The following is a 26,077-nucleotide window of genomic DNA, read 5'->3' as shown; positions in this document are numbered from 1 at the left end:
ACTAGAACGAACTTTGACCCTGGCAGAGCGCCTGACAACCCTAAGCCAGGGTTTTCTATATCCCGAAAAACAGTTCGCAGTCTGCAGAAAAAGTACTTATACTTATAATGATAATGATTATCAGCACCCACAGCAAATATTTGTGGTAGATCTAAAGTGCGCGTACTTGGCCTGCTAAAAAGTACACATGAAGGTTTTGGTAACTTAAAGGTGAACTGGGTATTTCACATTTAATAATTGGCGCAGCCCAATCGTTTCCTTCAGTGCCCTTTCATTATGAACAAAGTAGCATAAATATCCATTTTGGGTGCCACCCCGATGGCTTTCCCTGCTGATCTGAAAACCTGGCAAAGATTTTTGCCAGGCGATTTAAATAATTGACAGATTATTCTGCGACGAGCGCCGTTGGCCATCTTTGTTTGTGTAGTCTGAGTTTTCTGGTAACAACCGCTCCACCCCGTTGCCGTCCATGAAAATCAGCAGGAGGTCAATTGAATGGTTTTGTACTCCTCTCTTGCGTCCCAAAAAACCATTACTTGCTTTTGTACAATGCGACCGTTAAACTGTTTTATCTTTATGCGATTATGTCTGCTGGTCTATCCACCGGCCACGCCCCCCGAGCACCAAACATCCGCCCACCACCCATCACCCACTGGCTCCTAATGCGTGTGCGTGGCCCAAAAGAGAAGGACGGAGCAACTCTTTGCCCAAAGGATTTGTGTTTAACAAAGTTAAGTAGAAGACGTGCCTGAGCACGTTTCCACATCACCACCACCCAGTGGAGTACCACCACCCACCTGCAGCACCACCTCCCCCCCGGCGGCACCAACCCCCTTGTTCTACATTTGTGCGCTGTCAATATTAGTGGCTGCCACTCGAAACTTTGCACAATGGCATTGGGGTATTTGAAAAACTGACAGATTCATTGGCGGACCAAAAAAATGAAGCAATGGCCGGAAAAGTAGAATAAACCAGGGGCATACCTTAAACCGGGATTGAAATATACTACTTAGTTGAATGAATTAATTTAATACAGGCACTCTAGGAGTGGCCATAATCCTCCCTAGACTAATCCCCCCTCCACAGAGCAAACGTTTTGTTGCCATCTCGGCTGATTCTTTCCAATTTGGTGCCAACTTGTCTGGCTGGGAAATAAAATATATTTTGTGCTAATTTTGTCACGGCCTTCGTTTTGGTTATCCCGCACTCGTTTTTTCCCCCAGCCCAGAATTTCCATTACACAATTTCCCCTTTGATTCGTTGCCATTCGGAGGCAACAACTTTTTGTCAGTTGTTTTAACTTGGCCTCGGGACAGGAAAAAGGGGTGGAGTTTTCTTTGCCGCCGAAGAAGTCGGAAAATAAGTGGCTGTTGGGGTTGGCAAAGGGGTTGAAGTAGGAGTGGGGGGTGGGGCGACTTTTGTGTTATCTGCAGTCAGTTAGTAGCGCAAAACTTTTTAAACGTTTTCGAAACAAGTTGAAATTTAAATAAACCTTTCCAATTTTTTGACGATGCCATTAACTCTGAGCAGTTTGCTCTCCCCGTCTCCCTTGCCCCATTTTATGGCCATCCCTTTCCAGCTGACTGTCGCTATCTCTTTCGTGTGACTCGCAGACCTTACACAACAAAATCGCCAGAGAAATGAAACTTTGTGTGTAATTTTGGCAAATAAAAAATTTGAAAAAGGCAACTGCAACTTTGCGAAGAGTTCTTCTAGGCCAAAAATCTCCCCCCTAAGCCCGCTAAAAAAGCTTCCCCGTCAACCTGCAACATAAAATCGACTTAAATTTTTATTGCCGGAAAAGCCATCAGGCAAAAGTAAATTCGCTAAAATCGCCTTATGGCCTTACATTTTTAACCCACCGAAGTCCAGGCTTCTCCACCCACATTTTCCATTTCTTGCTCGGTACAGTGATTTCTCCGCAAAGAGAACACTGAACTGTGTGGCCATACTATGAATGATTCGTTGGAACAAACGTTCAGTATATTTAATAGTTTACTGTTTCAAGTCTGCACCACTCTATATATACATTTATTTTATATTTTTTGTAACACTACGAGTATAATATTTCGCTCTGCCCTTAAAATAACTGGAGCATCTGACCAGGAAGTAGAGGAAAAAGAAGAAGAACTAAAGGAGGCAAGAACTGAAAACAAGGAGGAAAGAAAAATAAAAATATAAGAAGATGCAGCCAAAAGCGGCGTTAAAAAAGTGCCAACAAAATAATAAAAAGCTAACTTTTTACCAAGATGACTTTGACACATTGGGCCAAACACAAACACAGGGCCACAAACACACAGTTGTTGGAAAGAGACGGACAGACAGCTTTAAGAAAGAGACGGCCAGCTGCTGCGCGAAAGAGACGGGCGAGGTGGCAAGTTACTGCAAGCATGAAAATGCCCGAAAATAAGTGCAGCAGAATATTTATTTGTGTTGCATTAAGCAAAATGAGAGTGCACATAAAGAACTTATGGAGAAATGTACTCTAAAATGCATATTGCCGACTGTCAAAGCAGAGAAAACGAGGAGCATTTAATGCATTTAATAAACCCAACCAATGAAAGCACCAGCCATTCAATTGATAACCAAACAGACTGATAAATGCATTCATATTTTATTTCTTCACTTAGGCAAAGCAATTAAATTCTAATAAATTTATTAGCAAATAAAATTCCGTTTTTCGGACTAAGTGCGGCACCAGCATGAACTATGACCTAGTTCGACATATTCGCTTTTCAGCTACTTAAATATTTTATTTACCCAAAACTTATTGAACAATCTGCGCGTTACAGAAACACTCCACGTGCCCCATTAATTTGCCTTATCCGCGGTACGTGTAATTAACATCAGCTCTTGGCCAAAACTAACAAGAGTCCCAGACGGGCAAGAAGAGATACGGTGCGAGAGTCGAGTCAAGAACAAGTCGGAACGAAGAGAGATTAATGGATTTAATCGCGAAAAATCAGTGATAAGCTCGCGAATAAATGGTGCCTCATTAGGACCGCCCAACGAACTGGAGCTATAAAAGCCAAAAAGCTGCTGCTCACCATTCACAGTTTCCACCGCCAGCCAAAGCAAAATGCAGCCTCCACCGAAGACTTACTCCTGGTTCCTCCTCTTGCTCGTCCTTTTGGGCATTAGCCTGGCCAGGACCGCGCCGCGGCAGGCGACTAGGACCTACGTCGTTCCGATGTCTTGGAACGATCTACTTGGGACGTTCAATTTCCCAGAGCCGCAGGAAAAGTCCCAGGAGATTCCCGAGCCGCGTGCGTTCTCTGTGAGTCTGGATGATATGAGTCCCGGTGGACAGCAGGCGGATGATCTGCAGCAGGTGGTCCTGTTGACCAGTGGACTGACTCCCGCCCAGATTGCCCAGCGTGGTCAGGGCCGGAACAATGAGGGCAGATTCTTTGGACGCGGCGGCGGCACCACCGTGGTGGTGATCACCGGTGGGGGCGCTGCCAACAACACTAACAACAACAGTTTTGTGAGCACTCCTGCAAGCCCAACCACTACGGGCACTCGAACCTCGGAGTTTATCCGGACGCCAATCGCGTACCCGGCCGGATTGCCAATGCAGTATTTCCGTAAGCGGCAGGACGACGGATCTTCGATGTCTTATCCGGAGTTCCTCCGCTGGAACGAGGCGGCTTTCTACGGCGGAGATTTGGGTTTGAGCGGCTCCAATGGGGGCTATAGTCTGCCGGGCGTCCCCTTGGTGCCAATCACCGTTGGCAACGAGGTGAGGTATGTCCCAATGAATCTTCGCATGCTCCGGCAGCTTGTCGGTGATCCCACGTCGGTTGCTCCCCCTCCACCACCGTCCATCAGGGAGCAGGATGATCAGCTGGAGGACGACGACATATCCGCCTTGGGCTTGGGCCCCGAACTGGAAGTACTCGACGAGAGTCCCAATGACGGAGGCCAAGAGGTCGCAGGTTCTGGTCACTCGGTCGCCGATTCACCCGGCTTCGGAATTCTTGGCCAGCGGCTGCGACAACGTCCTTTGGTCAGGAGGCGACCACTGCAGACACTGGCCCAGAATATTCGCCGGGTGCAGTACGTCAGGAAGTAATAGGCGGACCAAGATACCAGATCAACATGACCATAATGACCATTAGATTTTAATTTTTTTTTTACGAACCAGAAATAAAATGAAATGAGAAAGATTAAAGGTTGATGGTTATATTCTCGTTTTCTATCTAACACCCTGGAATCCAAACTCAGCTGAGTGACTAAGTTGGAATCAATTACTTACAATATAATCACCCCAACTAATCCAAGTTGTAATTTATACTACTACAGCTGGGTTTAAAATGCAGTGCTTGAAAAATAAATCAATGATGAATACATCACCTATTTTTTGTTCCTTTAATGCGACAACTTTCAAATATATGATAATTTGATGGGCTGCAACTATTTATGTGCTCCCATTTGTGTGTAAAAAACACAGGAAGTGCAAAAATGCAGACCTCTTTTCGCGAAACTCCTCAGCCCAATATCATTAAGTTGATAAGTTTTTCCATTGGCCAGAGGGAAAACTTTTCAATTTTCCAGCAGAGCTTCACTTATTACCCATAAGCATTTTACATGAGCTCGGAAGGAGAAAGTTTTTGAAAAGGAAAACCCAATGAAATAGATGCGCTAAAGAGATCAATTTTCATTTGCTGCTAAGACAATTCAATCAGTCAGGAATATGGACCCTGATGGGAACGTGGGAAGAGAGGGTTATGCCAAATTATCTGACAAATGTTTGCGGAGGAAATGAAGAAAAACCCAAACGGCAAAATGGCAAATAGCAGACGTTTTCCATTCCCATCCCCCGTTTCCCCGTATTTCTGTATGTGTGTCTAATTGATGGCAACATTCTGGGCTCTCCAACTGTCAAGAAAATCAATAATAACAACTACAACAGATAGATGTAGACCTACCGCCCACATTTCGCACAGTCCTAAAACCTGACTGAGACACAATAACAAATTAAATAAATATAAGAAGCTTTTAAGTTAATAGAAAATTCTATAATTGAATTTTATGCCGAACATCGTCTGGCTTCCACTTCTGAGGGCCACAGACCTCAGACCCTCAAAGATATTTAATCAGAAATGCAAGCAAAATAATAACCAAAGCTGGAGGAATTCCCTCAGAATATAAAACGCTCAGAAACACGAGCACCAATATAAATTATTGATTGGCCAGGCAAAATAAATGAAATTTAAGCAAAGCAAAATAAAAATAAAAAAACAAAAACAATTTTTAATTTTCCCATCAGCATTGCGGATTAATGTATAAAAATAGCTTCTTCACTTATTTTAATATGTAAAATATCCCAATATAAGTGCAACGAATTTAATTGGTTACTGTACTGCTACTGGCCAAAGTACTACTGTACTGGCCAAAGTTTTTCCGCACATTTAAGGGATAAACTATCTGTGCAAGTACAATGTCTGCAATGAATATGAGCTACGAAACTTGTTTTTGAAGCTGTCTGAACATTTTGTACATTTTTAAACGCGCACTTCCACTTGACCACAAGTGTTACAGTAGAAATAATAACGATAATAGTAGATACGAACTTGGATGGAACGTCGAGCTATTGACACAACACTCCGGATGATTACGGAAAAACATTTTGCCAGACGGGTGTGTTAAAGCTGAGGGCCGAGGAAATCGCACCAACTCACGTAGACAAGTATCTTTGTATATTGTATATTGTATCTTGTGCTTTGTATCTTGCTTGCTGTACTCCGTATCTCTCGCCTGTCAGAAAGCTCTGCGTGTGCGTGCTGGCGAGAGTTTTGTGGGAAACACTTTTCAAGATTAAAACAAAAAGATTTAAGTGAATTATGCCAAAGTTATTTGCCTGCTGGTGCGGCTCACGCACTCGACACTATCCTCCGAGAAAGCCACATTATGGCACAGATACTGGTCGTGTAATATAAATATGTATGTGCAAGCAAATGAATTCTGTACAATCGAGCTCGCAAAATTAGGGGACATTTTATTTATATTTAAAAGCTCAGCTAAAGCAAACTTTAAGTTTAACTTACAATCAATTCATTAAGTGTATGCATATAAATATTCTTAGCATTTGTAATCAAAAATACCACACATTATTTCAATAGATTATTTCTCAAAATTATTACAATTTTATTACATAATGGTATAGGATTGCCGGGAGTTTACCTTATTGTTCTGAACGAATGTGTATTTTTTTGGCGGGCAGACATGAGTTCGTTTATTTATTTATACAGCCTGGAATATCTTTGCCTTCGAGTTTTTCCCCTTTGGCCAGTGCAGATTTATGCGAACGCATGTTTATTGTCGAGTTTATTAGATTTGATTTACTGTCCGGCGGTCGGAGAGAAGACCTCAGTTTGCCTGAGCATATTCAGTAGGTCTGTATATCGGAGACTTTCCCCATCAAGACCCGACATCGACTTCCCGTTTTAGGCCCCCAAATAATTGCATGTCATCGGGGCATCACGCAAGATGTGTCACTCCCTTCTTTCTGAGGAGGGTGAAATTTTTAATTGCACCGGATGATAGGTGCTAGGTGCTATAAGAACGTAGCTCTTCAATCCCATTTCCAGCATTGCCCAAGGAACCACGTCAGCATGCAGATCCTCCAGAACTTATTCGCACTTCTCGTCGTCCTTCTGGCGATTTTGGCCAACTGCGAAGCGCGCAGAAGCGGTAAGTGAGTGATATTAATGGTAGCTAATGATTGACTCATATTTCTGCAAATCAGCTTACCGCTTGCCAAAGCTGCAGGGACGCAATGCCTCCGGCAGTCCGGCGCCGCAGGATGTGGGATCTGGTCGAGATTTGATGAAGAAGTTCATGATGATGCGCGGCCTCTTTCAGCAACCGCCCAGTGACAATGTGATCGTTATCACACAGCCATCGACCACAACCACAACGACCACGCCCACTGGCTCGCCCACGACAACCACCTCAACAACGACTACAACCACACCCACGTCCAACAGTATGGGTCGCTCCCTGCAGGAGAGTGTGCAACGCCAGCAGCCGCAGGATGACGATGAGGCCCAGGGAACTGTAGTGACCACAATGACTGGCAGGGCGCTCGAGGATCGCCTGGATCTCCCGGATGGCGAGGAGGAGCCGCAGGACATGGTGTCACACAAACAGCCACAGAAGCCATTGCAATGGTCGAAGAAGTTCAATCTGAAGAGCGTGCAGTTGAATAATAGAAAGAAGAACTTGGTGAAGAAGACACATCGACGGGTCCACAAGCATCCCCAGAAAAAGAAGCGGCATCAGAAGAGGAAGCTCAACAAAAACCAAGCAGCGAATCAGCAACGCAACTCGGAACACGCGGTCAACTTCATCGAACCCTACCATCAAGATCGAAGCCAATCCCAAGCTGCTGGTCAGTCCACCTCCGATTCTCGATTGCAGCGCATCTGGCGGCGCTTCCAAATCGCCAACTAACTTAGCCATTGGTAGCAATACATTCTTTTTTTTTAAATTTTTTTAAGTGCAATAACAAACATGGTAGCAACCAGATTCAGCAATGATCATTGAAATTGTATAAACAAAATATAGAACAGCTTATGTGCATCACAAGTAAATCGAAAGTGGCCAATTGTTTATATTTTTCTCTTACTTTTCAGGCAAAAAATAATGGCTAAATAAAACAAAGATTTCAAGAAGATTACTTGAATAAGAAGAAAGTTTAAGTCTTAAAGTTTTTGTTTATTTATTGCCCAGTTTATGCAACATTGTACAAGCTTCGGGTTTAATTAAGTACATTTCTATTGCTTTAATTTAAATTTCAGCGACATTTTGGCGTAACTCTTCACTCGAAGAGCAGAGAACAAAGGTGTGCTGACAAATAATGGAATATCTTGAAGTGGTTTAAAATTTCATTTTGCCATATTTTACGGCAAATTGGGCAAAAACAAAAGGCACTTGTCCACGGATATATGTATGTATATATATGTATGTATGTGCGAACGTTTTTGCTGGTATTTTATATGAACGTTTGACCCTGAAACTTTTCGCGTGGCACGTAAAACAAAATGGTGCGACCTGAAAAATCATTTTCCCCCTTTTCACCGAGTTCTTTGAGAACAATAGATAAGCAAGGGCAAAAGGTTTGAATTCGGCCAAGTCAACGACTTGCCGCACAATTTTATATAAATAAGAAAAGGGCAACCGGGGACCAGACGAAATATGGCAACATGATATCCTGCCGCCGACTATGGCAAGTTCAAGGAAATCTCGCCCGCCCATAAGCCGTGAAAATAAACCGTGAACCGGACCCGAAAGCCGACTCAAAAAAGACTGCGACACGTGCAGAGAAAAAACGTACTTATTAATTGTAGCCATTGCAGGGGTAACATTAAAACATTCCTTTAACTACAAACCTCATTTCTAAGAAAATATTTTCAAAGCCCAAGCACCGCAGCACAAATAGGATTTCCTAGAAAACGAATTTTTCGCTATGCCTCCTCAAACATTTTTCAGTGTACGACGCTCGCTCATTTCTCCGCTTTCTTTCGTCGTTTGTGTTTATTTTCTTCAATACCCAAAATTTGTGCAAATTGGCAAATTACACATAAATTCCCCGCATCTTGAGGGGAATTGAACTCTTGGCGCTGTCAGGTTCTGTGAAATTTATCTACAGATCGTCGCGATTGGTGGGGAATGCCAACCGGTTTCCATCGATTAATTGGCTTGGGTTAGAGTTCACACAAGATCAGCTCCATCAGAGCAAGACGAGATCTTCGCTTGGCTGAATGATTTACAGAATCTAGATAAGATATCTAGCATCATTTGACAGAGTTGTGAGGTCAAGGAGGTCAAAGAAAGCTGTTCAAGGTGCGGCCAATCATGCCGTAGAATCTAAACATTGCTTTTTTGCTTCACAAAAATAGAGCCAATGTTTAAAGATAAAATCGTAGACATAACAAATAGTTTGCATGATCAGTGTTCAGCAGAGAAAGTGATACCTGTTAATAAGCAGATACCTCTAATTGCCAACAAACACACGGTAAGGGATACGTTACGAATTCTTAGATTGCTTGGTAAGGAAATACCCAACTAATTGCCAATTAATGCGCCAAATTCCTCGGATTCGCGGCACAACGTCATCCTTCTGGGCATCCCCATCTCGATGCCCTCGCATTTCGGATTTTGGATTTCGACGGGAGAGTCTCGAGTGGCGGGCCAAAATCAAAATCAATACGTCGAGTCATCGTCATGGCTTCTGCCACCTTACATGTTACTTCACCTTTGACCCCGAACCAAACCAGCCTCGCCCCACCCCGCAGCGCCTTCTTGTGGGGAAAGGATATTGAAAAAGGCGCCGCTCGGGGAAACTTTTTTCATTTTTAGTTTGTCAAGTTGGCACAAAAGGGCGGCGACGACGCCAACTCCAAGTTTTTCTCTATAAAAAGGCAAAGGAAAGGGGGCAGGGGGATACCAACTTAACATTTGCACGCTTAAAATGCCCAAAAAAAGCAGAGAAAGCCAAGGATAAAGGGGCGGTCCAAGTGCCAAAGTTGGTCCTAACTCCGGGGAAAAGCCCTCTCTTTCTGTCTATCCCCCCCTTGACCCACCGCCTTTGTGCCGACAACTTCACTGCACTTTCCCTGCTTTTCTCCGCCCATTTTGCCCATCTTTACTGCAGTCTCTTGCGCCGCTTTCCCCTCTTCCTTTTTTTTCGTTGGCCTTCTTCTTCTAAGTCTTTTGCTCGTTGGCCAAAAACCATTGCCTAGTTTTCGGGCGAGGTTTCTTGGTCGTCTGGCGCCATCTTGTGGCAGCCATGGGAAACTCGGTCGGTACTGTGATGCCTCGTTAAAGCATACAACAACATATTATAGACGGCACAATTAATGGCACAAATTTAAGCAAAGTAGCTTTGATTGCAAAACGATTCTTCATTCATTTTGGGGGCTTTCCAAAATCAATGCAGCTTGCATTTTCGAGCTACGCCTGTCGCCGGTTGGCCATTTCAATTGTGATGCATCTCGATATCCATACATACATGTTTGCATAAATCGGTGTAATTTATGCACGAGTGCGACAAAAATGATTTGCTAAGGGTTTGGCGTCAGGTGGCAATACAAAAGCAATTGAATAATTGCATTTTAATATGATGACTGCTGCAGTTTTACGGCCCGCAGCATCAGCAACTGCAGCAGCAGCAGCAGCAGCAGCAGCAGTAATAGGCAGCAACAAATCAGAAAATTCAGCAAAGGCAAATTAATGAATCCAGGGCAAAAGTGAAACGGAATGCACAGTGGATTGGGCTGTCAACGTCTTTTTTTTCACTTTTCACTAAAGATAATTAAAATGTAAGCCGGGGAATTCATTATAGTTTATCAGTTCTAAAACCGAAAAAGGATATAAAACAATTGACGAGCAAAATTCATTACAATAATTTTTTCAATTTTCGCTAATGTGTGTTGATCAAAAATCATGCAAATTCCTACAGGGAATTGTAACTTAATCTGAACTTGCAATCTTTTGACCTGTGGCAAAATGCATTATGGCCAACGATTCGGCTCGGCTAAGCATGGCCACAAATTATTCGAGACTTGCAAAAATGAATGGCAAAGCGTTTTAATTAAATGGCATTTGGCAGAGCAGCCAAGTAAGTGTGCATATTTCGTCTGCAGCAAGTCTACGAGCGATCCAAATGCATTTATTTATTATGCCAGGGCACTTTTGATTACGTGTGTGGAGTGGGATGCTACTAGGCGATGAGTAAATACTCCATGTCTGAATTAATGCCAGCAATTAAAATGCTTAACACTCGTTCAGGCCCCCAACCCGATCAACTCACTCGGTTGGCCAAGTATTCCATTGTGTTGCCTGCCGCAGATACAAGTGTATCTCCATGTGCATCAGCAACTGCATCTGCAAGGACGAGGAGTATCTGGAGTAGCTCAGAGACAGCTTGCGGCCATTGTAAGCAGCTGTGGTGGGCCCAATGCCCAATGCCTTCCGAATGCATTTTCCAGATCGGAGGAGCACTCCTTGAGCTCTGAGCTCGCAAATCCCCAGTCCCGGTCCCGAGTCCTTTGGACGGTTGTCTTAGGTCTGGAGCCTTGTATTGTCCGAATCTGGTCAAATGTTGGCCAAGACAGACGCTTTTGTTGCCGAGCCCATTGTTGCCAGCTAAGCCGCACAGTGGGTTGCATCCGTTCGCACACCTTCATGGATTTTGTACCAACATCTCAGGGTGTCTGCCAACTGTTAGTGTTCAGTTCGCAATCACCAAAAACAATAAAATACAAATGCTAAGCCTGCGGATGTTTCATAAGGACACACTGTTCTTCAGTCAACGTAATGCCGATAATTATAGTGCTGATGATGCATTGCAAATCTGATACAGAAGCTATTCGCTGGCAGAGCTGGCAGAAGCAATCGAGCTGACTGATGCGCTCAACTAATTCAAGGAATGCGGATGGACCAACCACCGACCGACCGACCGACCGACTGGCTGACTGGCTGACGTCTGTCCGGAAAATCTGCCACAATCGTACGGAAAATGGACGGACAATAATTTCCATCTAAACGGTGGGAAACTCGAGCTTCGCTTAAATAAACATCTTGGCTAGCTGCAATGCTGAATGCCCTCGGCTTTCTCGCCAGCAAATTGCTTCCACCCAAATGCTCCAACAAGAGCTTTAAAATGTTGACAAGCTGGCTGAAATGCGTTGGCATATGGAGTAGATTACTAATAAAGTGCCTACCAGTGTTACGGATTGAATTGGACAGCAGGTTCCTCTTAAACATATTCGTTTATTTGATAAATTTAATAGATTCAACCATCGACCGAATTTAATGAGCAAGCCTCGCCCCTTTTTTTTTTGGCCATTTCTATGGGTGTCTGAATACTGATTTAGTTGGGAACGAACGCCACGAGGGGAAGAAGGGACGTGCTTTTAGGCATCTGTGCACTCGACTCTCAAAAGGCCCAACAATGAAAGCCAGCTGCAATTTAATTACCGCTCCGGGGGCGGGTTAATGGGGATGGGATCTGCAGGTTTTCCAGATGGACTGCTGCCTCTGCTGCAGCCATAGTTTTTGGGCATATAGTTGCATTTTGCCGGATACGCCATCCTACCCCAGGTTTTAATCCTCCTCGCTGTCGCTGCTTTTGGCGCAATCGAGTGCTTTCTTGCTGCTGTTGCAGTTGCGATTATTGTGAAAATAAAAAGAAAAGCGCATAAAAATTGCACAACCCTTTCCCTTGGATTCCCACTCCTGAGTCCACCATCCCTTTCGCTTAACCCTTTAATTTGCAGCGGGGTTTATTCTCTGGGTGGGTGGCCAATGATGTTTGAACAAATTTGGAGTATTTTGAGTATACATTTCTGCTTAAAAACCTTGATTTTCCGAAATAATGCTGGAAAAAGCACTGGTAAGTGGTATCAAGGGGTTAAACCTCTGCCCACCTTTGGGGCTTTTGTTGCTTTGGCAAAGAGAAAAGCGTTCGCGTTCTAACAAAAGATGCAACCGCTGGTAAGCTGAAACCGCACCCCTCCCCCTTTTGCACACCGTCCATGACCATGCCCCCACGCTTCGCTTAACTAATTAGAGCGTATGAGAAAATGCGCGGAAAGCGTGGGCGGCCATGGCTGCAAATAAGACAAGGGGGCGTGGCACGGGGAGGGGTGTAGAGGGGATAGCCAACTGGGGCTGCCACTTCCTGGGCCCTTCATGCTCCTCCAATTGCCACCCATCATTTGCCAGGCTCATTTAGTCGTGTTCAGTAATATGCACACGCAAAAAAAAAAACAGACAAATGGGCTAATTGACTTGATCCCTATTCAAAAACCAGTTCATTTTATAAACCCGCGATGATATCACCAATTTAGTATAAAATGTTGTTTGTTTTTGAGTAATTTCTGCTTTAAAGCACTTTAAGTATCAACAAGTTCTTAAACGTCGTCTCTTCTGGGACTCCCGTAAATTTGCCCGCAGCTGCCATCTTGAGTCCGTCATCCTCCGCCCATCCTCCATTCTCCGCATCCGGTGGGCGTGGCCACGGCTTCTAGGCCAACTTCGAAAAAAACACATTTAAATTTTCCACATGGGAAATGTCGCGCGCCGAACCAATTTATGATATCCGCAAAAGTGGCAAAGGCACAAAAAAATAAATAAATAAAAATCGAAAAAAATACAAATAAAAAAAATACAGAAACAACAAAATATTGAATACCAGACAGCCGTAGGGGGCGATGGGCGTGGCAACAGGCAACGTTGACAGCATAAAATAAAAACAAGTGCATGGCGTTGAAGATGAGCAAATTTCATCAGATAATTGCGAATAACAAATGCGCTGAAGAACAGAATACGTATATATTAAAAAAATAAAACAGAACAGCACAACATCTCAATATATATGCATATTTCTTTGGATGAAATATCCATTTTGTGAATATATAAGCATATTCCTTAAGTAACTCCTTTCAATGAAAATCGAACGTCCAGTGCCCAACGATTCGTGCATACCCGACTTTAGTTCACACTCATATGCCAATTCTGTTTGCAGAGAGCATAAAAAATATTGAAAGCGAATAATATTTATATCGCGTGTCGGTATCCATTATGCCGCGTTGTATCTATCCGTGCTTTTCTTTCCCATTCCAAAGGAAGAACGAACAAAAAAAAAAAAAACGAGAAAACGCATATAAATAAGTTGCAAATAAAGCGAAGCGTATTGGTAATAATTTTAAAATTTATGTTTATTTACAATTACAGTTTATTTGCCAAAGGCACACAAACAACGAAAACAAGGCTCACTCACGCACACACTAGCAGTTGACCACGCCCACCAGAAATGGGCGGCCGAAAAAATTTCCAATCACAATTTGCTCAAATCTGTAGGCCATTTCAATTTTTGATTGAATATCTCACACATTTTAGATTCGACTTCGGAACGCTCAGTGCCATTTTATAAATGTGTTTTTTTACTTACTATATATATTTTTAAATTTAAAAACTATTTTAGCTTTTAAAAAACCCTTGGCAGAAGCTGCACACCTAATTTAATAGAAAAGATTTTGCTAATTACCACCAATAATTAGACACAAATCAAGTGTTCTAACAAATGAAGAAATATTCAGAGGCAGTGCAAATATATAAAATGTGCATATATATATATATATAGTATATATATGTACTCACATTTATGTTAATGCAATTATTGCTTGACTTCGCTTAGACAGCGCTTAATAAATGTTTATTAATCATATTTGTAAACAAATTGCCATTGCGCACCATTTGTGAGCAATTATTTATTTATGCCAATAAACATTTGCCATTTTCCACTTTCGCAATTTGCACTACCATCCGCCACGCCCCCTTTTCGGCCCATGCCCCCGCGGCAGCTTTAATCCAAGAGTTTGCATTCAACATTTTTATTATTGAATTTTAATTAATTTAACAAATAATGGCTGGCTGGCCGGTTGGCCGGCGCAAAAACAAATTCGTATTTATGCTCAACGCAAATTATAAATTACAAAATGCTCTACACTCTCATTTCGATCATCATTTAATGTGTGACTAAAAGCCAGTTTCAGTTAAATTTGGCACAAAAAAGGCGAGTGCTTCCATTTTCCAAATGCGAAAGAGCGTTTTCCGAATGGAAATTATCCCAAATGCGTTTCCAGGGTAATGTTCAAACCCACTCTTCCTTCAGATATATATATACATAGCGATGAGCGATACAATCGATATGCCAGGCCTATGCCACGCCCATAAATTGGCTTAATGCCGTGCAGACCAAAAAAATGGAGCAAGTGAAAAAATGGGAAATTCCGGAGGGAAAACCCAGAGGAATAAAAGGCAGCAAAAGACGAAACAAAGAGAACTGTAATTGATATTTGCTTTATGTGCTTGTGCACACAGCGAAATTGAAACAGTAAACATATTTTAACATATGGCCAGACATATTTACTTTTATGACTTCTGACGGCCCGATACCGCTACCCGATATCGAATGCCTCGCATAACCGATTCGTGGCTCGCCCGATTCGATGGGCGCGTGGTTCGTCACTCGATGCGAAATCGATAAATTAATTAGTGCAAAGTGACGTTCGAAAATCGCCAGAGACGCTCGAAATGATTGAAGCTGAACGCGTTTTCAGCAACTTCAAGGATGCAATCCAAGAACTAAATTAAGGCAAACGCTTAAGGATTCAATTTTATATTAATTTTCAAGCTTGCAGCTCGGTGAAGCATTGCGCTTTGGAACCGACCAGTCCGAAGACGCCACCCACCCCGTTCACCTTGTGATGCTATTTTATATTTTGGTAATTTTATACCCAAGTTGGAAATCCTGGCATCTGTTGATTTTGCCTTGAAACGTGAATAATGTTGAAATTAAATTATACACAATTCAAATCAAACTCTAAATCTGTGAGAGAAGATGGTCTACGTAGGTATGGAGATATATGATCCATATTTGATTGATTGAGATGTAATTATGAATCAGTTATGAATAGCATCAATTGATAATGCCACATTCGCTGCTGATCATTTTGTGAGTCGTCCTTAGTACTAGAAATGGCCGATGGAACACCAAAAGCAACGTCAAGCGCCATCGAAACTGTACATTTAATTAATTTTATAATGCACTGGTGGTCGGTTTCATTGGTACCCACTCCCACTGGAGTCGTGCTCGACTGTTGTTTTTCACGGACGGAGGGAGTTCGGTACGGTTTTGCCTTTTCAGTGGTGTTCGTCCACGTCCACGTCCACATCGCTTTCACTAAATTGACATAATGACCAAATAATTTTCCAGTTCGATGAGCTCCCGGCCCAAAATGACAGGCGAAAGGGCTTGACGGACGGGCTGGAATCGATGGGGGATTTTCAATTTTCGCATACGTTTGACAGCCATCGAGTGACATCACATTTAATGCTAATGCTCGATTTCGAGTGCTGCAAAATTTATTGTGCATGTCAACATTAATTTGCGAAATCTATGCAGTGACCTGACTATAAATATATGTGTAGCTATATATATATATAAATTGTAGGTGACTATGGACTCGTGTATCGCGGCAATTAATCAGGCGAACGATGCAACAACCCAGGAATCTGGATAATTTGGCACTTAAAAAGGGTGAAGACCGTCTTCAAAGGCATTGAAGGGTGTCGCCTAATGTCGTTGTCAAGTGACGAGTCGACTTCCCCAACTGGGACCCTTTTTTCCTTTTTTTGTGCAGGGTATTCTTGGGGGTATATTACCATTTCCAAATGGTTTGCAGCATATGAATGTCATTTTTGTATATTTTATATATCATATTTGTAGATAGAAGTTAAAAGGACTTACCCCCAATTATGCTCTACTTTGTTAGCTTTCCATTGGCAAATCAATCTGAAAATAAGATATTATAAGTAGTTAATATTTATTTAGCAAAGGGTAACCCGTAGTCGCTTCCGCAACCACGATGTTTTTTCATTGAATTTTTTTATTTTTTTGTTCGACCTCTTGCTTTACTTTTCTTCCCTGGCTGAGTTTTCCCCAGGACTCGTTTAGCCAGACATTGGGGACAGGACTGAGTAAAAGTTCCATTTATCAATTTATTGACTAGATAATTGCCAGCAAAGTGAAAGATAAGCGAAGGAAGGACGCACTGCAACAGTTACTAATGATCCTGGAGGCCTAATCAGTGTTTACCCCTTTTTTCCTGCTTTTTTTTCAAGCAATTCGCTATTAGTGAAGAGCTGGGGAAAATAGGTTTAAAAACTGGAATACGCTGAATGGTGTTCGGCGGATCTGGTGTGACAAACGCAGGCCATAAAGCCATAAATGTCGGGCCATAAATTATGCGGCTAAGGGTGGTCAGCATGGGTTAAACGGCGGGGAAAGTGGGCTTTTTGGCCAACGGGTGACATGTGTGAAAATGCACTTTACTGCCACTTGAATGTTTGATAGCCAACTGGCGGAATCAACTGGGATTCGCTGGGAATTGAGGGCTTAAAGAGTCTGGGCCGTCACTTCATTGGATCACCATTTATTTAGAAGGGGAAATTCAAAACTTTTAAACAGCGAAATGCGCGGAAATGAACATAACAATTTATCAGAAATCATATGTTTTCATAAATAAATGAGATCAACTTTCTGCACATTTCATTTGCAGCGATCTGCTTGATTTAGATTTAGATTTACTTGGCATTCACATCAGGGCGGCATTGTCCGTGCGAAACCTATGGCTGTCGCCCCCTTTCCACCCCCTTCACCCACTTTCACCACTGTCTCCTGCCCCCCGCCGCCCTGCTTCGCCGACAGTCGATCTGGTGCCGTGATAGAGTGCTGCGACACTGAGTAATCTATTTTGTGTGCGAGACTCGCACGCGCAGTCAGCCAGTCAGTCACCTAACCACCCACTGAACCACCCGCTCGGCAGCCGCACCACCCAACCACCCACTCCACCCAACCAGCCAAAAAAAACCAAAAAAAAAAGTGTGTGTCTCTAACACACTAATAATGGCATATAAAGTCGCTCGCACACGTCTCTTTTGTTGCTGGATACTGGATGCTGGATGTTGGGCTTCTCTATCCTCACATCACATTGCGCCTTTTTACGGCTGCGGAGGGGAGGTGCTGCTCCTTGTTTTCCTTTTCCATTCTTTCCTTTTTTCGGCGAATGGCTCTCTTTTGTTTTTGGCGTTTTTACAACATGGCCAGCATAACAATGTCGCAGCAAACGAAAAATTGCAAGTGGACACATGAATTATGTGCAGCACTCGAGTTAAACAACCGCCGGGCGTGGCCCCTGTAGCCCCGATACCTATATGCCCCCCACATTTCCGCATTTCCACAGGGCCGCGCTATAGCTTTTGGGTCCTCCGGCGACAGGCGAACACAAAAAGCAGTGCCGCCTGCACTGCGCAAAAATCCTGCTGCCCTTTTAAAATGGATTTTCCCTTCGCCCGAAACTGTGCTTCATTTAAACGAAAACTGTGCTGAAAGCGCATTGTGTTTTTAAGGCCCAAACGGGCTGTTCCTGATTAGCTACAGGTGATTTTGAATTTCGTTCAGTGTGGCCACTAAATGCACGAGTACTCCGAGTTTCTTTTCCCACTCCGCGATTCGTGGGGTTGTGTTTTTTATATACACATGTGCTCGGTTTTTGTTGGCTGCCCATTGGGGACGCGTTAGTGGTCCGTGGCCGGGTCCCGGATGTGGATGAGGATATGACTGTGGATGGGGATGGGGGAATTGGGGGAATTGGGGGAATGGGAATGGGGATGGGGATGAGGCAACGGATGAGGACGATGTAGAAAACGGCGAGAAGATGAAATGGAAACCAAGTGAAGTGAAGTGAAGTGGAGTACACTGTTGACTTCGACCGGGTCTGGCTTGTTTTGGAGGTCACCCTGGTGTGGGAGTTCGCCATTGGGGAGTTGGCTTTGCGGGTATTAAATTATACATCATTTTGCAACAAATGATGGTCGTTACGTAGCCCCATCCGGAGAACCAGACGCAGCATCCCGACGGCTCATCCCTGGCGCGGCCACCAATTGTTTTATTCGAATAACAAAAGAAGTATTCAAACTAGAAATAAGATTTTCACTGGGAGAATTTAAAACGTCATAAATTCATACACTCGACGTTATCCAGAAGTTAACCAAATGAATGCAAGTCCGTTTTGAGTAGAACTGAAATGTTCTCGCAGGCAAGAGAAATTTCTATAAAACGAGTTCGTGATGGCGTGTGAGTAATGTTTCTCTTTATTTCCAAATGGTTTAGCGCTCTAAATGATTTAAATTGCGACTGCAGGAAGGCGTATAATCGATCTTAATTACATTTGTATGCCGCCCTGGCTGTCATGGGTTAAGTGTGCGACTCACACCACCCACACCCATACACTTCGTGCACACTCACACAGACGCAGCACGACTTCCGCTTCCGGTGAGCGATTAAAGTGTTATGCAATCATCTTCGTCGTCTTGGGGCGCTTTCTATGGCTCCGAATTGAATTGAATTGAATTGCTTTGAATTGCAATCGCTTTAAACAGCTCTTATTCACACATGCAGCCATTGCCACCACACAGCCATGCGCATTTTAATTATGGCTCAGCGAATTAATAACAATTTGTTGCAAAAAGGCAATTTTGATTAATACTGATTGGCATTTCCGGAATTTTCAATATTTTTATTTCGATAAATCCACTTATTCGGGGTTTTAAGGATTTAATTAAGTCGAGGAGCACAACGAAAGTTCGACGAGAAAGCGTGCATATAACATTGAATGGTTATACTATGATTTATTTAGAATATTTCTACTACTAGAATACTGTCTATTACATTCTAAAATCGTTATTTATTTAATTAGCCCCAAAATTAGCAGTCATCTTTTAAAGAGCAAGGGAATGAGCTGCATTACTTTGATTTCAATTCGCAGCTTCCTCAATTCAAATATCGAATAATACATGGGCTGGATGCCCTCGTTCCCGCTCCATCCCCGATTTTCCCCCGCTTCGCATCCATTTTCACCGTTTTCCGCATTTTCCCCCAGCTTTTTCACTGTTTCCGGCTCGCCGTTTGCTCCGCCATTCATTCGTTTGCTGTAATCAATTGCATGCGGCTATTTTTGGTTGATAGCGAATGGCAAGGGACGCAGAATTGTCGCGTCGTCAGGCAACGCAGCACCACCCAAAAGTAGCACCACCCACTGGAAGCACCGCCAAAAAGCAGCACCACCCACCAAAGAGTCATATATGTGCACGGCAAAAAAAAATTGGATCATTTATCAGAACTTATTCAACAGACATTCGGGTGTGATCGTTAATGTTTGTTATGCAACGCTTTAAATTTGGATGCGATGCGATTTTTTAAATATTCGCCAAGAGTTTTTTGCATAATCCACTTCTTTTCCATTTTGCAACCACACACGAATGTTTCTTTTGCCCAATGATTACCCATAATCACAATTTTTTCCGTGTCGAAAACCAACCGCCGTGCGAACCTTAAATGAAACGTACAACGTTGCAAATTGCAATAAGCCGGAACGAAACGAGGGAACGCTCGATGGAGTGGACAGAGCCAGGTGCGTGGGGGAATTCCCGCCAGAATGCAATGCATACCAACTGACGGACAGGTGAGGGTAACCTACCACTTAAAACGACGTGGGATTCTATTGTCCGAGTTGATCAGTTGATTACGAGGCGACAAAGGGTTTTCAATAAAATGGTAATAAAGAATTACTTAAGTCCATTAAAAGTTTCCCAGCAGCATTTATGCAGGTTTAAGCTTTGTACGGCAACAAATAACATTTTTAAATATTTATTACATCCTTCTTGCTGCCAAAAATGCAGAATTCAGGTTAACCCTTAACGTTCTTCTTTGCCCATCTTTAGTTCTTTTCGTGGAGTCAAAGGATCTCCTTACTTTCGGATGCAACTTGCAGACTTTAACCCAAAAACTTTTTTTTCGATAGTGGCGCCAATTGATAAGGCAGCCAGCCGCCCACATTCTCCCAATCCACCACCTCGCAGTTTCCCGCTTTTCCCCGCTTATCCCCGCTTTTCCGCCCTTTTCCAAGCCGCAGACAAAGACAGACAGATGCAGGCAGCGTAGCGGAAGTCATAAACAATTTTTATGTTTTCACATTTCAAGTGAAATTCATTTCGCGTTTTTCTTTCCTCCTCCTCAGTTTTCCATCGTCCTTTATGATTTTTTCTGTATTGTTATGGCTGCTGCGCTTTATGGATTTCAATTTCTTATTCCTTCTTACATGACCAAAAATACCCACATATCTGCCCACATACAGACGGGTTCAAAACAGTAGTGGAATCGGAGTGATCTTGATTATTTTTAAAAACATAATATTTTTATTCTTAACCCCCATCATGCAAACGTGCCACATGCACCCCTCCGCAAATATATTCTGAAAAATTAGCCCGGCATATAAAATTGAATTTAATTGCCCGAAAGCAGAGAAATCCCTGTCACCTGGCCAACTGCTGAAAAACGCGACCCATAAAAGAACCGCGAAACGCAAAACTTGCTGAATTCGCAGGTAAAATAAAAAAAAAGGGGAGCAGGTGGCTTAAAATTAACAATTTACCACTTCCTCAGATGGCTCAGCAGCAAGTGGAAAGCACTTAAGGTTTCGAGGCATCATTTTTTCAGTTTCCTCAAGGGCCATTTCCCCGCCAGCTCACCCGCCCAAATTGATGCCCGTAATGAGCTTAAATGGCTCATGACACATATAGCCCAACTAGAGGCGGCTGCTCAAGTGGAGCCGGAGGGACACCCTCGAATTTGCCTACCAGCTTCCTCCGCGCCCCCATTTCCCGCAATTTCTCGTCAAGAGAGAGTTTTCCCAACGCTTTTCCCGTGCACTTTCTTTTTCTTGTACATTCTTTTCGTTTCTGTTTTGAACACCTGCCAAATGGTGTTAATTTTTAGAAATCTTTTAGAACGCCGCGTATGTTTGATGAACATACGAATTTGAATTTGAATAGATATTATATATAACAGACTAGCATATGAAGTAGATATTTTGTGGATAGTTTAGATTGAATTGATCACTCCTTTTTTTCGCCATCGACAAGTGCAATTAATTTTTACAGCTCAAAGGCCGCACATTCACTAGCTGACTGCTGGGAAAGCCGCAACTGATTTGCAGCGAAGAAAGACCAAAATAAATATAGAATGAAAGAAGGCGAAAACCGAGGAAGCCTCTTTTGTCAACCCGACAAGGATTCTCGTTCAAAATCCTTTGTAAGCAAATGAAAGTTGTTTGGTCATGATGTCTGCATTGCCACCGAAGTGGGGTCAAGTGAGGGGGGACAGGGGAAAGGGGGTCAGAGGGGTCAAGAGGTGTTGTCTGCCCCTCAACCACACACACACATATAAACACATGGCCGTACAGATAAGAGAAAGAAGTGCAACACGTTCTGCCGTAGCTCATTAAGTATGCGTCTTTGAGTCCACTGAAAAAGAAGGTGGTATAGTTTAAATATAATTATTTAGAATGTTTTTTTTGTTTGGAAAAAACTTTAGGAATTTAATCTCTTTTAGTTTTGTTTTTATATTCAAGGAATCTTTGTTTGCCCCATAATATCTATATAAGCTTTTGTTTCAGTGTCCTGTCGTTCTGCGCCAAGTGCGACAATTTAAAACATAATGCAAACTAAATGAAAATGCGGCAACCACTAAGACCAAGGAGCGAGTACAAAAGAATTTTTAAATATCTCGTGCCCTCAACGAACCGAAGAGACGGGCTGATGACCAGGATGCAGGATGCAGGAGGCAGGAGGGGCAGGCTGCAGGGGCTTCGTGGTCAAGGGGTCGAAGCTAACTAAGCTTGCCACGCCCCCTCGCCATCGCCCACGCTCGCACACAGACACACACACACACATATATACGTACACCCCTTTTTTCGCCACACACTTCTGTCTTCACTTTTCATTCTTTATTCCTCGGATTTTACTGGGATTTTTCCTTTTTGTTGGCTTGCGAAACGGCAAACGGAAATGAACTCTTTAGTAAAGTGTTTACAAGGAAGCTGGTGAGCAGCGGGTAAGCGGGGGGAGGGGGTGGGTGGGGTGGTAATTAGGGACAACTAGGGGAAAACTGGGGGGATAACTAGAGGGAGTGCACTACATTTATGCAGTTAAATTAATGAAATGCGACAAGAGGACGTGCCAAAAAAAACTGAGGGGGAAGCCAAGTGATAAGTGATTTCTCAATGTGGCCATGTCGACAAGTTGCCACAAGTAAATGGGTTAGTTTTTTGCAAAAAATCAGCGAAGGATATGTATATACCTCGAGTATAAAGGCATCTTATCTTAAACGTTGTATTTAATTAGTTGTTTTCAATATGAAAACGGGCTTTAGCTGAATCCGAAAGTCATGAGATCCATGAAAATCCATTTCGGAATTATGCAATTTTCAGATGCCATTTTTTTTACAAAAAATACGAGTCGTAAAAAGCGTCGATATCCCGGTATCTCCATATTGTTGGTTTTTCCGAACGCTTTCAGTGGCGTTCTTATCTAAGGGGAATTGCATTGGCCTGTCGATAGCATTCCATTTCCAATGCATCGGGATGCATCGGTATGGTGATTTTTTGTGCTGCCAAACGGGGTGACCCCTTTTTTTTTGTTCGGTTATGTGTATTTTTATTTGAAAACAAATCAATTTAGTTAATGGCCAGCTTGGGCGGAGGAGGAACTGCAGTTCGGGGGGGAAATCAGTGGAAGAGGAGGGGCAAAGCTGGGAAAGTAAATCAATGACAGTGGGCGCCGAAAGCCAAACGAAAATGGAGGAGTCGCATTCAAAATGGGGCCATTGCAATGGCATTCTCCTTTTATTCCCTGTTTCATGTTTTTTTTTCTTTATATATACACATTTTTGGTGCATTATACGTATTTATATGCTGCACTGAAAACAATTACCACTTCAACAAATATGATTCCTTTTTAAACAAATAGCTGAAGCTTTCAGTTGAATCTTTTCGATTGCATTCCATTTTGAATTGTTGAAACTCACACTTCTTTTCTTTCTGTGTGCGTGTATAGATTTTTCGAGGCCCCACAATAAGATAAACAAATAGATATAGAAACGGATAAACTTGTTTGTGACACACATATACACTCCCATTTCAGTGTACATATATATGGATTGGTTTTTCTATCCGTTATTTATGCATGGTAATATTTTGCTTTTGACTCCATTATATATTATATTCGCATAGAGATGGAGGTTCATCGATAGCTATATATTTATCCTATATGGTTTATGTGGGGCGAATGCTGTATGCTTTCGCTGTGTCTTTCGGTCTGTCTGTTTTTGTATTTTCAGCATAATGAATTCAATTTTAGTAAACTGTATTTATGCCAGACACACAGATACACACACTCGCAAGCAATGCAACTCCACTTGATATTTCTGGTTCCGTTTGCGTGTGAAAGGAAAACCCAACGAAATTTTCATAAGAAGCAGCCGGAGGAATGGCAATGAGGGGTTAAGGTGGGGGTTAAGTCGCCTTTAAATGCATCTCGGGTTGTGCATTTATTTCGATATCATTCAGCCATCGAGCAAAACCATTTCAGACTCAAAGAAAATAGCTGAACTCCAGTCGCGCAGTTGGCTAAAAAATGCGGGCACAAGAAAAAAGCAAGCAAACAAACAAATTGACAGGACAGAAAGAGAACAACTTAAATTTAATGGAAAAAAATTAAAGTAACCAGACACCAGTTTTCCACTTTCAACCGCATACAAAAATGCATTTGAACGAGGGGAAATTTTTTACGAAATCACGAATTGAAATAAAATGCAATTATTATGTTTGCACAAATGGAAGTATTTTAAATCTGATTCCCGGACTTAACCCATGATGAACTGTGTGAACTTGGAGCAGGCCCGCGATCCGGCCATAATGGCAACTCATGCGGATATTAATATGATTTCATTTCACTCATTTAAGCGGCGCTGTGAATTTGCCAGCCCCACGCCTCTGCATTTCGCCTTCCTGCCCTTTTCCGTTCCAATTTTCATTCGTTTTCAGGATCTGCTGCTCAAATTGTTTGCTAAGCGTTTTCCTCGGAAGCTTTTCGAGTGCTTAACGTTACCCGGCAATTGCTTTGGTCGCCCATTTTTTGCCCCACTTCCTTGTTCCCTGCTCCTCGAATGCAGTTCGGTCCCACACATGCCGGAGTTAGTAAATTCTCAGCTGGATTTCAAACATATGCAGACTTTCGGGCGACAGGGGCTCCAAGCGCAGGGGACAGCGAACAACTTAACCCTCCCGGGCTATAAAACTTAATATGTTTTGTATTTAAATTTATGAAAAAGCAAGCGGTAACAATGGAAGTGCAAGTCCTGTAAAAGACGGCGGGAAATTAGGGGAAAACGAGGCGAGGGGCGGGCAAGGGGAAATGCCAGGAAGGGAATGGATGATGATGGGTATGGGGATGGGCATGGGAATGGGCATGGGAAGAGAATGGCTGAGTGAGGCAGCAGGAATAATGGCTGCTTAAGCCGCCAACATGCGCATAATTGTCGCCAGCCAGCGTCATGTACCGCCCCTCCCCCGCCACCGACGACCTTGTACAGCCCCCGCAGGACCTGCTCCTGGTCAACCATGGTCAACAGTGGGCTGACAGTTACATTACTTTGAAATTAAAAAAAATATATATATATATATATATATATATATAAAGGTTGCGAAACACTAAGCAAATAAATCGAAACATTTCTCTTGAAATCAATATGAAAAATGAGGTTTTCATAAATCCTGCGGTAGCGCAATCTTATTTATTAAAATCAGCTATTTACCCTATTTAAATAATTCTGCGCGCCTTCAATTGAACTGCACGCAAAGTGGGCACATTTTAAATCGAAATAAATAACTCTATGACAAAATATAATTGCAAAATGTTCTGTGTGCGTTAATAATGTGCGCCAATTTAAATAGGGAATAATTTAAATTGCATAACAATTATTTCCGTTCGCAGTTCCTGTCATCCGTTGACCACCGTGCTTAACGCTGAATTACGCTTGGGGTCGTCGGGTAACGGGGCGTATGCGTAATAATAATTACGCGACGCGTTGCCGCCGCCGAAGCAGTAATATTTATGAAAGCGCTTAAATTGTCCTTGCCGGTTGTACAACATATATATTTAAATACATTTAAATCAACACAACGAGAAACGTTAGTGCAAGGAATGATTTCGAGTCAGCTCTTAAGCTGAAGGCTTCTCTTTCAATATCCAGACACGACTTTGAACGAACTCCAGCGAACTGTTTGCTCTTTTGATTGACTTTTTCACAATAATTGGTGTATTTTTCAGTGTATTATAACACATAAGTACTTGCGCATTTCCTTCCCTTTTATTTCTTTGCGGTGTTATAATAAGAATGCGGTTTATCACCTGGCCGAAAGGCAGGGGGGCGTGGCGCTGTGCTGACAACGATTGCTAATGCAAATTACGTATACGCATGGTGGCACGCCGGCACAGGGAAACGAATGCCAATAAAAAATATGGCCTCAACAGGATTAATACATTACTTCCGCCCCAACTCTCCGGAATCCCGCAGAGCACATGTGTTGTGCGGTGTGGCTGT

General features: G+C 42.8%; 2 protein-coding genes across 2 annotated transcripts; both read left to right on the top strand.

The window, feature by feature from the left end:
- The first annotated feature begins 3,050 nt into the window (after window positions 1-3,050).
- Window positions 3,051-4,311, top strand: LOC6616201. The gene has a single exon (XM_002040530.2). It carries the CDS (start codon window positions 3,080-3,082, stop codon window positions 4,073-4,075), a length of 996 nt encoding a protein of 331 aa, XP_002040566.2. The 5' UTR covers window positions 3,051-3,079; the 3' UTR covers window positions 4,076-4,311.
- Window positions 4,312-6,378: 2,067 nt separating this feature from the next.
- LOC6616200 (activating signal cointegrator 1 complex subunit 2 homolog) lies at window positions 6,379-7,711 on the top strand. The gene is made up of 2 exons (XM_002040529.2): window positions 6,379-6,696; window positions 6,752-7,711. Exons 1-2 carry the CDS (start codon window positions 6,543-6,545, stop codon window positions 7,456-7,458), a joined length of 861 nt encoding a protein of 286 aa, XP_002040565.2. The 5' UTR covers window positions 6,379-6,542; the 3' UTR covers window positions 7,459-7,711.
- The last annotated feature ends 18,366 nt before the right edge of the window (window positions 7,712-26,077 follow it).

This window comes from Drosophila sechellia, chromosome X (assembly GCF_004382195.2).
Source record: "Drosophila sechellia strain sech25 chromosome X, ASM438219v1, whole genome shotgun sequence".
Classification (NCBI taxonomy): domain Eukaryota; kingdom Metazoa; phylum Arthropoda; class Insecta; order Diptera; family Drosophilidae; genus Drosophila; species Drosophila sechellia.
The sequence above is the reverse complement of the archived record's forward strand: the minus strand, read 5'-3'. Positions and strand labels throughout refer to the sequence as shown.